Here is a 15051-nt window from a genome sequence, read left to right as displayed (position 1 = left end):
ATTTAGAGAAATGGATGATAGCCTAGACGAACACCCGTATACATACTGGCTCAAGAAGATGAGGAAAATCTGAATGGTCTCATATCCCTCTGAAATATTGAATCTGTAATTTAAAACTTTCCCTTAATGAAATTTTATGCCCAAATGGTTTTGCTGGTGAATTCTTCCATTTGAGGAAGAAATCCAACCAATCTAACGTGAACTCTTTTGGAAAACTGAAAAGGTTTACTTACTTCCAGCTCATTTTATGAAGCTGGCATATGTTGGCCCCCACTCCAGCACTCTGCCTGCAAAATCCCAGGGACGGTGGAGCCTGGTGGGCTGCAGTCCATGGGGTCGTGAAGTCAGGTGCGACTGAGCACCTTCACTTTCACTTTCATGCACTGGAGAAGGAAAAGGCAGCCCCCTCCAGTGCTCTTGCCTGGAAAATCCCAGGGACGGTGGAGCCTGGTGGGCTGCTGTCTGTGGGGTCGTGAAGAGTTAGACACGACTGAAGCAACTTAGCAGCAGCAGCATATGTTATTAGCAAAACTAAGGATGCTATGAAAAAAGAAAGTTATAGGACAGTCCCTCTTATTAGCAGAGATATAAAAAATCTTGAAAAAATGTTAGTAAATCAAGTCCAGAGATAGATAAAAGTTATGTACATAATGCCCATGTTGAATTTATTTTCAAAATGCAAGGATATTTAATATTTGAAAAGCAGTCTATGTACTATAATTCACCACATTCATCAAATATATGAGAAAAATCAAATGATTATCTCAATTCATGCAAAGAAAACATTCGAGGAAATTCAGTTTGGTTCAGTTCAGTCGCTCACTCAGTCGTGTCCGACTCTTTGCGACCCCATGGACCACAGCGCGCCAGGCCTCCCTGTCCATCACCAGCTCCCGGAGTTCACTCAGACTCACGTCCGTCGAGTCGGTGATGCCATCCAGCCATCTCATCCTCTGTCGTCCCCTTCTCCTCCTGCCCCCCATCCCTCCCAGCGTCAGGCCCTTTTCAAATGAGTCAGCTCTTTGCATCAGTGGCCAAAGAATGAAGGGAATTCAGCATGTATTTATGAAAAACAGCGAGCTCTAAGCAAACTAGGATGAGAAGGTAATTTCCTTAATCTGACAGAGTATCTGCCAAGATCCTGTCACAAACATCATACTTAATGGTGATTTATCAGAAACTTTCCTCTGAAATCCAGAAGACTAGGGTAACCACTATCATCACTTCTGTCCAGCTTTTCACAGTAGGTCCTACTCAGCAAAACAAAGTACTAGAGAGGAAATAAACAGTGTAGAGATGAGAAAGGAAGAAATAAAACTGATAAGCCAATATTAAGATGATTTTATATGTAGAAAATTCAAAAACAGTATATAAATTATTAAACAAATATATTTAGCAAAGTTATTAGATATGAGATTAAAAGTTAATTGCATTTCTATATGTCAGCAGTAAACATATAAAATGAAAATTTTAAAAAGAAACTTTTTAAGATTTTTGTAAGTTATTTTTAAAAACATTCCCACCTAGCAAAAACAAACATTCACCATAAATCACTGTTAGGATAAATTTGTCCAATCAAACTGGTATAGCATGGCTCAAGGGCTCAGAAGTTATCTCCCAGAATCAAGGCAAGAACCAGTCCTGAAGACAAGACTTTCTTTGGAATGTACCATGAGATGGGTATAGGAAGCCTCTTAAAATCTGACTTTAAAGGTCTTCCATAATTATTCCCAATTTGCTTATCCAAACTTCTACTTTATAATTCAAATCCAGTCCAGTTAGTCCCTCTCCTGTCTCCTGAACACTCTGTCCCACTCTCCCTTATTTGCGTGCTCCTCTCTCTCCGTCACAGAGCGATGCGTTTGCCTCTTTCGAGGTGAGCACGGCGGCCACTGCCCTGCAGAACCCTGACGCCTCTGTGGCTAAACCTGCCTTTCTAGCGCTTAACGCACACTGGTTTCTCCTTTTGTAACTTTCTGTGAGTATATTGCCCGATGATTACATAATGTATACATTTATACAAATTAATACATTTACATGGAGAAGGCAGTGACAGCCCACTCCAGTGCTCTTGCCTGGACAATCCCACGGACGGGGGAGCCTGGTGGGCTGCCGTCCGTGGGGTTGCTGAGAGTCGGACACGACGGAGTGACTTCCCTTTCACTTTTCACTTTCCTGCATTGGAGAAGGAAATGGCACCCACTCCAGTGCTCTTGCCTCGAGAATCCCGGGGACAGGGGGCCTGCTGGGCGGCCGTCCATGGGGTCGCACAGAGTGGGACACGACTGACGCGACTCGGCAGCCGCAGCAGCAGCACACATCTCTGTCTATATGAATGAGTAATTTCCGCATCGATCGGCTTTAGACATTCTGTTTACATAGTCACAGTCGCTCACTGTGAAGCTTGACTGGCAAGCAGCGAGTTTATGTCAGTAACTGTTTTTTTCCTTTCTTGTTGGTTATCGTACTGTATATATGACAACGTGAATTACTACTGTGGTCATACGTTCTTGTTACTGATTTTCTTATTATCTCTTGAGTGTTACTGTAGTTGTAGCATGAAAATTTTATGACTGAATTCAAGCAAGTCAGAACATCAGACACCTTTAAAATAAAAAGGGAGAAGAAACTTTGTAAATTGTTCTGTTGGAATATTATAATAGGAACAGGTTGACCAATCCTTTGATTAATATGCCATGTTAGACAATATTAGTTAAATTAATTGTATTTTGCAGTAACATTTTTAGACTAATTTTTGGTCTCTATTTCATAATTCTGATTAAAAAATGAAAATATTTTCTTGGAGGAAACTGTGTACCTTGAGAAACTCATTTGGTAACTACCAGGTTAAAATGTCTATGTATTTAAAACAGCAATTTCACATTGCATAAAGATGATTTAACTGTTCCAGGCATTTTGTCCATAATATTATATATTAAGAAAAACAAAATGTAGTTTTCTGTAAATCTCTCTTTTCTCCCTCTTACGTTGGCATCTTTTGTTTTATCATTAGAGAAAGAGATAATAGACACCAGATCTTTCTTTTTTGCATCACTGCCATCAGAAGACAGGGTGTCTTTCGCACAGAGCGTCTTTTCTCAGGCTGCTCTCTTTTCCTTCTTAACTCCTGTGTATCCATTTATTTTCTCTCCCTCTCTTTTTATCAGCTTACGTGTTTATTGTATATGCCCAGCTCTATTCTGGAACAGATTTAAGATGACTCTCTGTGCTTTCTTGTTAGCCCCCTTTACTTCAGTTTCCTCTTGTAAACGGCTCCCCTCAAAACCCCTATGTGAGTGTGAATTGTTCTTTAGCTATTTTTAGCTAAAAGAAAAACTGACTGACTATTTTTTATTTGCTGTATAGCTGTTACAGTATTATATTATTTTCACATGTACAACAAGGTGATTCAAAATTTTTATAGTTTCTACTCCATTTAAAATTGTTATAAAATGTTGGCTATGTTCCCTGTGTTGGACAGTATATCCTCGTGGCTTATTTACTTTATACGTGACAGTTTGCACTTCTTACTCCCCTCTCTTGTGCTTCCCGCCTCTTCCCCCTCTGGTAACCACTGATTTGTTCTCTGTATCTGTGAGTCTCTTTCTGTTTTCTTATATTCTTTAGTTTGTTTTGACTTTTCGATTCCACATATAAGTGGTAACATAGAGTATGTATCTTTCTCTGACTTATTTCACGAAGCATAATGTCCTCCAGACCCATCCCTGTTGTCGCAAATGGCAAAATGCCCTTCTTTTTTATAGTTAAGCGTATATCTTACATATATACACACCACATCTTCTTTATCCGCCTGTCCTTTGCCGGACACTCAGGCTGCTCCCACGGCGTGACTTCTGTGAATACGACTGCTGTGAGCAGTAGGCCCACGTATCTTTGTGATTCTGTTTGCATGTTCCTCAGATACATGCCCAGGAGTGAAATGGCCGGATCACGCGGTCGCTCTGCGTTTAGTTGTTTATGGAACTTCCGTAGTGGCCGCACCAATCTACATTCCCATCAGCAGTGGACAAGGACCCCTTTTTCTCCACACCCTTTCCAGCCTTTATTATTTATAGGCTTTTCTATGATGCCCGTTCTGACCAGTGTGAGACGGGGCCTCATTGCGGCTCTGATTTCATTTCCCTAATCAGCATTCTCGAGCATCTCTTCATGTGCCTGTTGGCCATCTGTATATTTTTGGAAAAATGTTTATTCATTCCATTGTTTAATCAGGTTGTTTGTGTTTTTGATATTGAGTTATAGAAGCTGTTTATGTATTTTGGATATTTTCTGATTGACTCTCTATTTAGCAATTAAAAATATATTGGCCTGATGACATGGTGAGCCATCTGTGGAATTGACCAATACCTCCATAATTCTTTCTCTTTGAACTTAACCTTACTTAACAAGCAGAGGAAGTTTGTCTCATTGCAGTGTGAATTTTAAAAATATAATTCCCCAAATTTTAAACCTATCACAGAGTTTTTATAATTTCTAAAAGTCTTAAATCATCAGTAAGTTAATGATATCCATATTTTAGGGATTGGAATAAAATTTACTTTTATGCTACTTAAATTTAATGTCAAACAGAGTTTAACTTGTGTTTGGGAGTCAGGTCTTAGTTTGCGTAACATCTTTATTTTTGATGTCCGTTTATTGAATAGCTTTTTACAGTACATGTTATATCTACTGCTCTTCTCGATTCTAGTTACTATGAATGTGTGCAATATAATAGCCTTCTGTAGGTCAACTTTCTTAAGCTTCCTCTGTCATTGACTTTTAGAAGTCTGGTTTGAGAAATGAGAAAGAATAAATCAGAATTACTTGGGATGTTTTTCAAAACACACCTACTAGGGATTCTAATAATTTACTCTTTGCCGTACCTCCTTGGAACTGCATGGCTATGGTGAATCACTATTGCTGAAGAAACTTCAGATAGCTCACCAGTACGTTAGTCTTATTTTCCAAAAAGAAACTGCATGGTTGCTACAAGCCTACAGGGTACTCATTTATTCTGATAAGAAAAGTTATCAAAATTATTCCTGGAAAGTAATATTTTATAAAACAATAAATGACTACAGGTTTCATATATGTATTATGTCTACTCATAAAATTTTTGGTTCTTCTCCTAAACTGTTAAGTTAGACAAATACTTTTATCAGAGAAGTTGTTGGTTATTAGAAAAACAGTTTTGAAAATTGTGCCCTTTTCTTTAAGAAAACATTCAAACCTTAAGTAGCAAGTACTGAAATTAATACACAGGAGAAATTCTTAAAATTATTTTCGGTCTTCATTCTTATTTCCTTTTATCTTAAATAACCTTCAGAAAATGTATCTTTTTTTTGTAACCAGTATGCTGAAAGCGGCCAGGACTCACTTGTCTGCTTTCTGATCTGCCTCCAATATAGGTCCCTTCTTTTCTTCTCCCTTCACTCTTGACTTAATCCTCTGCCTACTTCACAGGCCGATTCTTTGATGAGAATGAATCCCCTGTTGATCCGCAGCATGGCTCTAAACTGGCGGATTATAATGGGGATGATGGTAACGTAGGTGAGTATGAGGCAGACAAGCAGGCTGAGCTGGCTTACAATGAGGAAGAAGATGGTGATGGTGGAGAGGAAGACGTCCAAGGTGAGCGTGGGCCTGGCCTCCATGCCGTGACCGTGAAACCCACCTCCTAAATTTCCTGGTTGAATTTGTGTAGAATTTTCCCCACTTATTAGCAGTGCGATCTTCATACAGAGAGGTATTCTGTGCAGTTTTTAATTCTATTTTGAAAACCATTTTGTGATAGTGGTATTTACAGATGTTACCCAGATCATTTTAATTGTTTTCATTTCTAGTTATTATATTACATGTTTTAGTGACTATAGTTAATTTGAAACTCAAACACTTCAGAAATTCTAGCACTAAATTGTTTAAACTGGCTCTAGACTTTACCTAAGGCAAATACTCCCAGAAGATAATTCTTTTCTAGTTTCTCATCTGAAAACATTTCATCATTCTAGGTACAGATTTTGACCAGACAGCCACAAAGGGGATGGTCTCTTCCACACTGAAGAGAAGATTATTTCACTAATGATTCAGCAGAGGAAGTCTGTTTTTAAAATTTTTCTGAGAGGTTTAAAGTTTATCCTTAACAGTTTGTGAAGACTTGTCTGTTTTCTGTTTAATACACAGATTCAACACGTTCCCCTGTTAACCGTGTCCCTTCCGATTTTGACTTAGTGAAAGTCTGGAATCCACGTGTGCATGCCCCCTGCCCATGCATGCAGACCCGAGTGTGCTGCTGTATTGCGAGTTCTTAGGCCTGTTTTCTGCCTGCTTATCATTTAGTAGTATTTCTGGAGCTTTTTCTCTTTATAAAAATAGATTATGAAGTTAATGTGTGATGTATTCAATTTTATAATACATTGCATGAAGTATTTTTCGATGTAACCTGTCTTGATTTCTTTCTTAACTCTTTTTAAAGTAATTAAATTTTATTTCGGTTCCTGAGAATTATCTCTATAAAACTCAAGAAAATATAGTTGTCCTAGAATGTTACATATTTAATAGAAAAAGGGGAACTAGTGACGCTGATTTCCACCTAGGCAATATTTTGATAGTACAGTCTAGTGTTAGAAGAATGGTTATTGGGAATAGAAAGAGATTTATAGTTATATAAGGATATATTAATGAGAACTTCTCAAACACTTTTTGGTATCGAGAAAATTGTACTCATCCATTTTTCTGGTATCATCCATTTTTCATAAATCTCACCATTTCTTTCTCATTGCTTTTGTAATTTGTTTGGATTATATTTATTTGCAGTTATTGTAATGATGTTTTAAGGCTTTCTCATGCATGTATATCGTATCACCAATTAGACTGTAAGCTCTTGGAAGGCAGGAATTTTCATTTATTTTTCCTTCTATTTTGTTCGCATCATTTTCACACCCCCCCAAATAGCCCTTAGCCTCCATAGGACCCTTGGTAAATATTGGTAACTGATCACTTTGTCCCTGTCCCATTGAGCTTTTATTCCTGTGACTGTGGCTAGGTTGATAACCCGTTAACTTCTGGTCTTACAGTCTCGCTTGGTTTAGCTTTACGCACGCTGTTCTCCTGCCATCTGCTTGGGCAGTTCTGCCGTTTTTATTAGCGCCGTTTATTTCAGGGACCACTGCACTCGTTTCTCGTGTGTTGGCTGCCTTCAGGCCGACCGCTCCTTCCGGGGCTGGCTGCAGGCCTCCCCCTCGCTGCCTTCCTGCCCTTTGTGCGACGGCGTTGGTCTCCAGCGCCTCCCCGCCCCGGTCCTCACGGCCGCGTCCGCCTTAGGCCCCGGCCCTCCGCCACCCCTGCCCTCCCTTCCACCGGAGAGAAGTCCACCGATGCCAGTGCACGCGGGGAAACGACCCGCGGTGATGCCCGCAGTTAAGGAGGGAGGGGCTGGCTAAGTTCCAGGGGCTTCCTCAGCCGCACGTGGGTCTTACCTGAGCAGGGGGTTGCCATCTGACTGTTTTTTATCCCGTTTTGGGGCTCGCTAGATGGGAGCGGCAGCAGGATAGGGCGGACAGAGGCCAGAGCAGCGCTGCAGCAAACGCAGAGCGAGCGTGTGTGAGCGCGCGACGCAGGGATAGAGCGGAAACGCGAGAACTTTGCATAGGTTTCAGAGAGTCTCTAGACACAGTATTAGCTCTGAAACGTGGGAGGGAAAATCATGCTTCTTCTCTGGCTTATCGACAATATGTACTTCAAATGATTACTATTACAGTCGTTGAAAGAATTTATCCTTAGAGGCTTTGCAGAAATAACAGTTGGGTTCCCCGGGTCAGGTGTAGACTGGGGAAACACGAACAGGAGCCAGGCTGCGTGTCGCTTGCCGGGTCCTCTGTACTCGCTCGGCCACCGTTTCTTCATCCGCATGTAAGCGTGTTGAGCTAAAATAAACAGATGGCCCTTCTCAGCTCTAAAATGTTGTGCCACACTCACGGTGGAATCACTATATACAAGTGTTAGGGACAGATGTGTTTCATATTTCAGCATGCCTAAAACATCTTTCCCCAGACCCTGGAAAGAAAGTGGGAACTTTATGCCACCACCGAAACTCTGCAGGCAGAGATGTCAAAAATTGAAGCTTGCGCTTTAGAAGCACTTGAACGGTTCTACCGTTAGGGGTCCGCTCTACTCTCCATAGGATTAGGAGCAGGTTTTTTGTTTGTTTTGTTTTTTCTCAAGCTGTTGTTGGGTCCCTTGTATTAGAGATTCTACCTGTGGGACTGCGGTTCTAGCTTCAGCTAAGGACACCGACTTTGGTCTCTGAAATTCTGAATTATGAAATGCAGGCTTTGACAGCATCTCTAGCTCAGCTGGTAAAGAACCCTCCTGCAATGCAGGAGACCCGGGTTTGATCCCTGGGTTGGGAAGATTCGCTGGAGAAGGGATAGGCTGCCCACCCCAATATTCTTGGGCTTCCCTTGTGCCTCAGCTGGTAAAGAATCCACCTGCAGTGCGGGAGACCTGGGTTCGATCCCTGGGTTGGGAAGAGCCCCTGGAGAAGGGAACGACTACCCACTCCAGCATTCTGGCCTGGAGAATTCTATGGACTGTGTAGTCCATGGGGGTCGCAAAGAGTCGGATGCGACTGAGCGAGTTTCACTTTCACTGCCAGCAGGGAGCTGGAGAAGTCCGGATTTCTCGCGGATGTCTGTTTCTGCGTGCTGGTCATTTGGGTCAGTACTGCCGGCAGTGTTTCCTGCAGAATTAAGTGAAGCCTGTTTTTCCTGTATTTACAGTCCCGGTTTGATTTTTAATTCCTGGTTTCCTGAAGCATCCTGACTGAGAGAAATACTTTTTTATTTACATTACTAGAAACATTTTTTTCCCAGTGAAACAACAATGAAAAAGCTAACTAAGCGCTGAAATCCGGAACACAGCACATCTGCTGGGTGTATGTTCTAAGTCATTTTCATTATAATGAGGACATGGATGTTTACAAACTCCCTTTACTCTTTTCTTTAACTCTATAGAAGCTCCATATTGCCGAATAGATATGGAGTGCACATCCCTGAGTAGAATCCACAGGGCCCAAATTCCTGGATTCTGGAGCCAGACTGCTTCTGAATTGCAGCTCCACCACTTACTAGCTCTGTGACCTTGTGAATTACCTATACCTCTGTGCCTCAGAATCCTCAACTGTAGAACAGAGATAAATATAGTTTCCTAACTCAACAATTGTTATGTGGATTATATGATTTAAATACTTATTCAGCACTTAGAATAGGATCTTTCACACTGTAAGCACTACATAAGTGTTTGTTGAATAAAATAATTAGGAAAAAAAAACAATTACAGAACTTTTCCCCCTGGTTTGCATGCTTTACAGGGTAATCGCATTTTGGCCTGTGTATTAACCTGTACATTTTAATGGAGCCTAAGTATCTTTATATTTAATAGTCATTTTATGTCGCTGAGTTATTTACAGATTTTGCGGCTTTGTAAAATGAAATAAAATATTAGTCCATATAATTATATTTAGTGGCTGTTCTCCTACATCAGATTTGGTTAGGTAATTTCGTTGTATTTATAGATAAATGCAAAGAAGCTGTTGGTAGAACGTGCATTCTGGTTAGAACAGCTGCACTGGGAGTGAACTCTAGTCCATGTAGATGCTGGCTCAGTGTAAGAGAAAGGCAGGCAGAAGTACTGTGAGATTATGGAAAGCAGTGTGAAGACACCATATTAGAATTTGCTGTAAAGCATAAATTAGTGAAACCAACAGATTCCTCCTTAAGTTTACGGAGGACTTTCAGAAGTAAAGACTGCCTTCCTATGCATTAATATACTTTGAAGTAGGAAAAATAGTTGTTATCCCTATTCTACCAAGAGGGTAATTAGAAGTCTAAAGAGGTTTAGGAACAAGATCAAGTTTGTTAAGAGCCTCAGCCAGGACTAGAATTCAGTTTTTCTGTTCCCATAACTTTGCTCTTGTTTTCTCTTTACAATTATTATTTTAAAGTCTCAAAGGTAATCTCATTTTTCCTTTTCACAATTTTCCTGTTAATTTTCTAGAAATTCTCCTTTATATAGTAGCTTTCCCCACTGCTCTGGTGATTGTTTTCGTCTAGTTGCTAAAGTCCTGAAAGATGTGTTTATAGCCACATAGTGAGTTCCCATAACATGGGTCTTAAGGAGAGCTTTCCACAGAGGTGCCTGTGATTATTTCTCTTTCAAAACCAAGATAATTTCTTAAAGTACAAAGAGTTCTTTAATAAGAGAATGATTAGTATATTTTTAAAATACAAATGTGATTATGGATATAATTTCAGCCTTTGCAAATAACAGATTCGGGGTTATCATTCCTATTGAATTACAGTATTTAAAATATGAGATCAATTTGCTAGAGTATGAAGAATGGTCACCTGCAATTCTAAAAGAGAATTTCTATAAATTTAACAGGAAAGTTATGGAAGGGTGAGAGAGAGCTGGTTTGTCTGGCACTGTTAATGGACTAACTGTAAAGAAGAAATAAGAACATGTCATTATGGAAAGCCAACACAGAGCCCATACACTGCTCGGGGAGAAGGGCAGGGCAGCCCATCCAGTGCTCTCGCCTGGAGAATTCCACGGACAGAGGAGCCTGGGGGCTGCAGTCCACGGGTCACAGAGTTGGACGCGACTGAGCAGTCACTGCTTGGCACACTGCTTGGCACATTACGTACACAGCACCCACAGCACAGGGTGTCTTTCCTGAGCAGAACGTCACCGCAGACCATCCTGGAGAAGCTGAGAGGAGAGAGCCTGTCAGCCGCAAGGAACAGAGTGGAGACAGCTACAGTGTACATATGAATTTGGAATCCAACATATAACCTTCTTTAAATTTTTATTTCCCAGTTATGATAGTAATACTTTCAGTCTGTCAAAAACTAACCTATTGGGTAATTGTAACTGAACCAAAAGGTAATGAAAGTTATTTTTAAGGCTGTGGAGGAGCCAAAAGATGTCACTAAAACCATGTACTAAAAAATATAGAGCCTCTTAAGCTCTAATTAAAATACTAATTTTAATACTCTGAGCAGTCTTATTTCAAAACCTGAAGATAGAAATAACCAAGAAACTAGAAGGAAGATGGTTATTGGTAGTTAAGCTGAGAGCAGTGAAGTGACAGGTGATAGCCGAGGACCCAGAGAAACCTACCAAGAGCAAATAAGTCAAACTCTGAAGCACTGTATGAAGTCGCTTAATATAGCTACTAAAAGTGACTTTGAGGATGTTAGTGTCTAGTTATATTTTATAATAGTTTTTTCTCTTTTTTTTTGGTCAAGAAAAGTTTTTTTTTAGTTAATATACTCCATTTTGGAAGTTGCTGGTAAGCTATCTGGAGAGGAGCAAAGAAATTCACTAAAATATGGGGGTTATGAGTAACTTTTAGTTTCCTTTTATTTTCTAATTTTTACATGATGGTTATGGATTAATTGTATTATTAGAAAAAATGTTTGTTTTTTAAAGGCATGAAAGCGTTAAAGGACTGACTTCCATCTACATAGAAATAAAACATACATATAAAAGGATCAGCTCCTCAGTGCTTCTGGGATCCGACAGCTTTGCTAACTGTCTAGCTCTGCTTTCTTTCATCCTTTCTTCTTTCCCCTTTCTTTTCTTCCTTTCTCTCCCCTCCCCTCCTCTTTCCCTTCCTTTCTTCCCTTCCTTTGCTTTTTTCTTCTCTATCATCAAAAGATTTGTTAAAATGAAATGATCTTCTAAAACAGTTACAGCCTTTTCACTCATTAACCGAGCATCTTAAGAAACAGAACAGTATTTACAGAGGTGTAAGATAAGGAGCAGAAACTGCATGTAGGCTGAAGGGAAAAAAGATACATTATTTGATTGGATTTTTGCAAGTGATTTAAAAAATAATATTCTTGATACCTGATTATTTTCCTTATAGATGATGAAGAGCGAGAACTTCAAATGGATCCTGCAGACTATGGAAAGCAACGTTTTAACGATGCCCTTTAAGCCGTGAAGGAAAACTTCAGATAACCTAAAGTGCTGTAAAATGGAATCATTTCTACTTTGTCGATTTTGACTTTTGTTGTAAAGATCAGTTGTATCAGTTGTAAAGATACATTGAGGTAGATTTAAGGAAAAACTTTAATGAAAGAATGTACCCATGTACATATGTGAACTTTTCATATTGTATTATTAAAGCAGAGACTTCTGGAGTTATTTTACAGTTGAGCCAAAAACAAAGTAAGGAAAACTTTAATCTTTGCATTTAAAGCTAACTAATGTATATTTTACATTTGATTGAGCCTAATTCTTTCCGCAAATAGACAAACAGGAAAAATGGTTGTACAGTTTATATGTTGCGCATAGCAGAACCGCAGTGAGAACAATTATTCAGCTGAAAAACTTTTTATACACTAATATATTCTTGTCAGCCCAACAGGTGTTCTGGTCTATCCTCTCTTTTCTCATGCTGTTCAAGGAGTTGCACCTAGAATAGTTTCATAAAAGAGAGGGGTACCTGAAGCCAAACACTGGGCAGCAACGGGCAAAGTCACCCCCTCCTGTCCCTCTTCCACGCGAGTGCCGGTGTGTTTGGAAGATAAGCTTTCAGCTGAGGCCTGATGTGAGCAGAGAAAACCTAACAGTATTTATGAGTTATACTGACCTTACTTCATGAAATTGTGAAACGCATGATTGATGATCTATTTTCTATTTTTATTTTTTCACATAATGTCAACACTGTTTAACTGTTACTGGCTAAAATTTTTATATTTTCAGAGTTAAAGTTGGTGAAGATATTAATGATTTAAATGCCAGATTCCGAAAGAGGCTAAATCAACCTTGAAATGAATTTTCAGTCAGTATTTCAAAGCTTCTCTGGTAGTTTTAGTGACCTTATTTGACTAGACTTTTTCAGAAGTATTAAATTAGCAGTTTTAACAGGTTTTTATTAATGCACAAACAGAAATACACTGAGGTCTACAGCCATTTTATTAAAATAGCTTAAAAGTTTGTAATGAAGATGAAGAATCTTTCTATCTACTTAATATGTTAGTTAAGAGCCCATAAACCTCATATTTGCTAGACTTAAAAATTATTTTAAATGCATTTGTCTTTTTTGATACCCTTCAGTAGAATATGTTAGCTAGCTAATCCTTATTTTCTGATTGAAGGCACTTTTAAATCTTATCCCCCACCCCCTAAATAAAAGGTTTTGATCATGAGAAATTTAAACTTGTTAACTCAATTTTTCAGAAGGGCTACTGTTAATTGCACATGAACATGAGATGCTTTTCTTTTACCCCCCTATAACTCAGGTTCTAGTCAAAATTCAGACTTACAGAGGTTAAAAAAAAAAGGTTGTTCACTTATTGGAGGTGTAAAAATTCTTAGATCTCTGTTTAAAATTATTTAGCAACCAAGAAAAGATGTAGTGATTTACTAAAATTGTTTTTTCTACCCTATCAAAGTAAATAATTCATGCTTTTGCTGTGAGTAGAGTCAGGCCTATGATGATAGTTTACAGCATTTTTAAAAATGGAATTAAAGGGAAGTGATGTATACCTTCTGGAAGTCAGGGTGGGAAGATGAATCTAAAACATATTCCTAGTAACCCCTTATAAATACTGTAAAATCTTTACAAATGGAAACCATGAAATCCCCTGCCTTAGTTCCCTTGCCATACAAACAATCACTTGGTTATATGGTAGCTATTACTTACACAGCAAAATTTCTTCAATGAGCAGTCTAGACATTTTATAAACTGAGAAATCTTGGATCACTTGATAATATTTCTGACTGTATTAACATTTTAGTGCTATAAAATAGTATGTGAATCTCTTAAAATCCTGACATTCTACAGTCTGTATTAGACATCCTGGTTTTATGATGTTTTACTTCTGCCTTACAGTTTATGTTTTTAAATGTATTTTTGCCCTGAATTCAGTGTTAATTTGATGGAAACTCTGCTTTTAAAATCATCACTTACTGGGTTCTAATAAATTAAAAATTAAACTTGTTTTCCTATTTTTCTGATTCTTATTCATATACAACACATTTATTCCATTATAAATTAAACAAAAAGTTCCAAGGTTCCAAGGCCTATAAAGTTCCAGATAATCTGATTTTCATATAACTGAAACAGTGCAGTTGTGAGGCTGGAGTCTCATGAGCACGGATAATAGAAACGAGGCTAAAAGCCGTAGGAAGGGGTAAGATAGGGAGAACCGCGTAAGCTCGGGTTAGTTGCTGCTGCTGCGTCGCTTCCGTCGTGTCCGACTCTGTAGACCCCACGGACGGCGGCCCCCCAGGCTCCCCGCCCCTGGGATTCTCCAGGCGAGAGGACCGGAGTGGGCGCCACTGCCTGCTCCGGGGTTATTTGCTACTGACCCAATAAAGAGAAAATGCAGATATTAAAATATACGTGAAAACAATGGTTCCAGAGAAAATGTGGATATGACTGCAAAGTCATTTCTCAAACATGTCCCTTTATTTAAGTCTTAGGATCACACGCTCTTCGGGACTTCTCATCAGAGACGGGGCCGACCGAGGACGAGGCGGCTGGACGGCATCCCCGGCCCGACGGACGGGAGGCTGAGGGGGCTCCGGGAGCCGGTGACGGGCAGGGAGGCCTGGCGCGCTGCGGTCCACGGGGTCGCAAGGAGTCGGCACCGGCCGAGCGAGTGGACTGAACTGATAACAAAATGTGCTAGAATATGAGGGTAGAGAATTAAAAAGAAACCAACATATTTATGAGGCCGACAGTCACTTTCCGTAATGGCTGACACGTCTTTTACCACACGGCTCCAAAAAGACAGTGTGACGTGAAGTCCTTTTCAAAGTTTAGGTTATTGAGTCTTAACATCACGTGTGGGCCGCTGACATTCAATTCTAACTGGACTACATCGAATTCCTTTTAGAAGATACCCCTCCCTCAGGGCTCTAGATGAAAATTAAAGCATCCCAGACAACCTGACGGCGCGGGAGAGGGCAGATCTCAGGGTCCGCGTCGGCAGACGCACGCAGGCCAATGGTCCACGTAAGCAGACGCACGCAGGC

At 39.8% G+C, this 15051-nt stretch overlaps 1 protein-coding gene and 1 long non-coding RNA gene across 4 annotated transcripts in view; one reads left to right on the top strand and one right to left on the bottom strand.

Annotated features, from left to right (window-relative positions):
* Nucleotides 1-14015, top strand: part of GOLM2 (golgi membrane protein 2) — an 86367-nt gene extending 72352 nt beyond the window's left edge. The window contains exons 9-10 of one of the 3 annotated variants that reach the window (XM_040227458.1): nucleotides 5464-5631; nucleotides 11930-14015. In XM_040227458.1, the coding sequence (XP_040083392.1) occupies nucleotides 5464-5631; nucleotides 11930-12000 (239 nt within the window). In that variant the 3' untranslated portion in view covers nucleotides 12001-14015. Of the gene's footprint in view, nucleotides 1-5463; nucleotides 5632-6008; nucleotides 6439-11929 lie in introns of those variants that run through there. The other 2 variants (XM_040227459.1, XM_040227462.1) reach the window with 2 other exon arrangements.
* Nucleotides 12122-15051, bottom strand: part of LOC120853535 — a 9324-nt gene continuing 6394 nt past the window's right edge. The window contains exon 2 of the long non-coding RNA XR_005718799.1: nucleotides 12122-12631. This is a non-coding gene — a long non-coding RNA (uncharacterized LOC120853535). The remainder of the gene's footprint in view (nucleotides 12632-15051) is intronic.

This window comes from Oryx dammah, unplaced genomic scaffold (assembly GCF_014754425.2).
Source record: "Oryx dammah isolate SB20612 unplaced genomic scaffold, SCBI_Odam_1.1 HiC_scaffold_26, whole genome shotgun sequence".
In the NCBI taxonomy this organism is placed as follows: domain Eukaryota; kingdom Metazoa; phylum Chordata; class Mammalia; order Artiodactyla; family Bovidae; genus Oryx; species Oryx dammah.
Note: the sequence above shows the minus strand (reverse complement) of the source record. Positions and strands in the feature narration are given on the sequence as shown.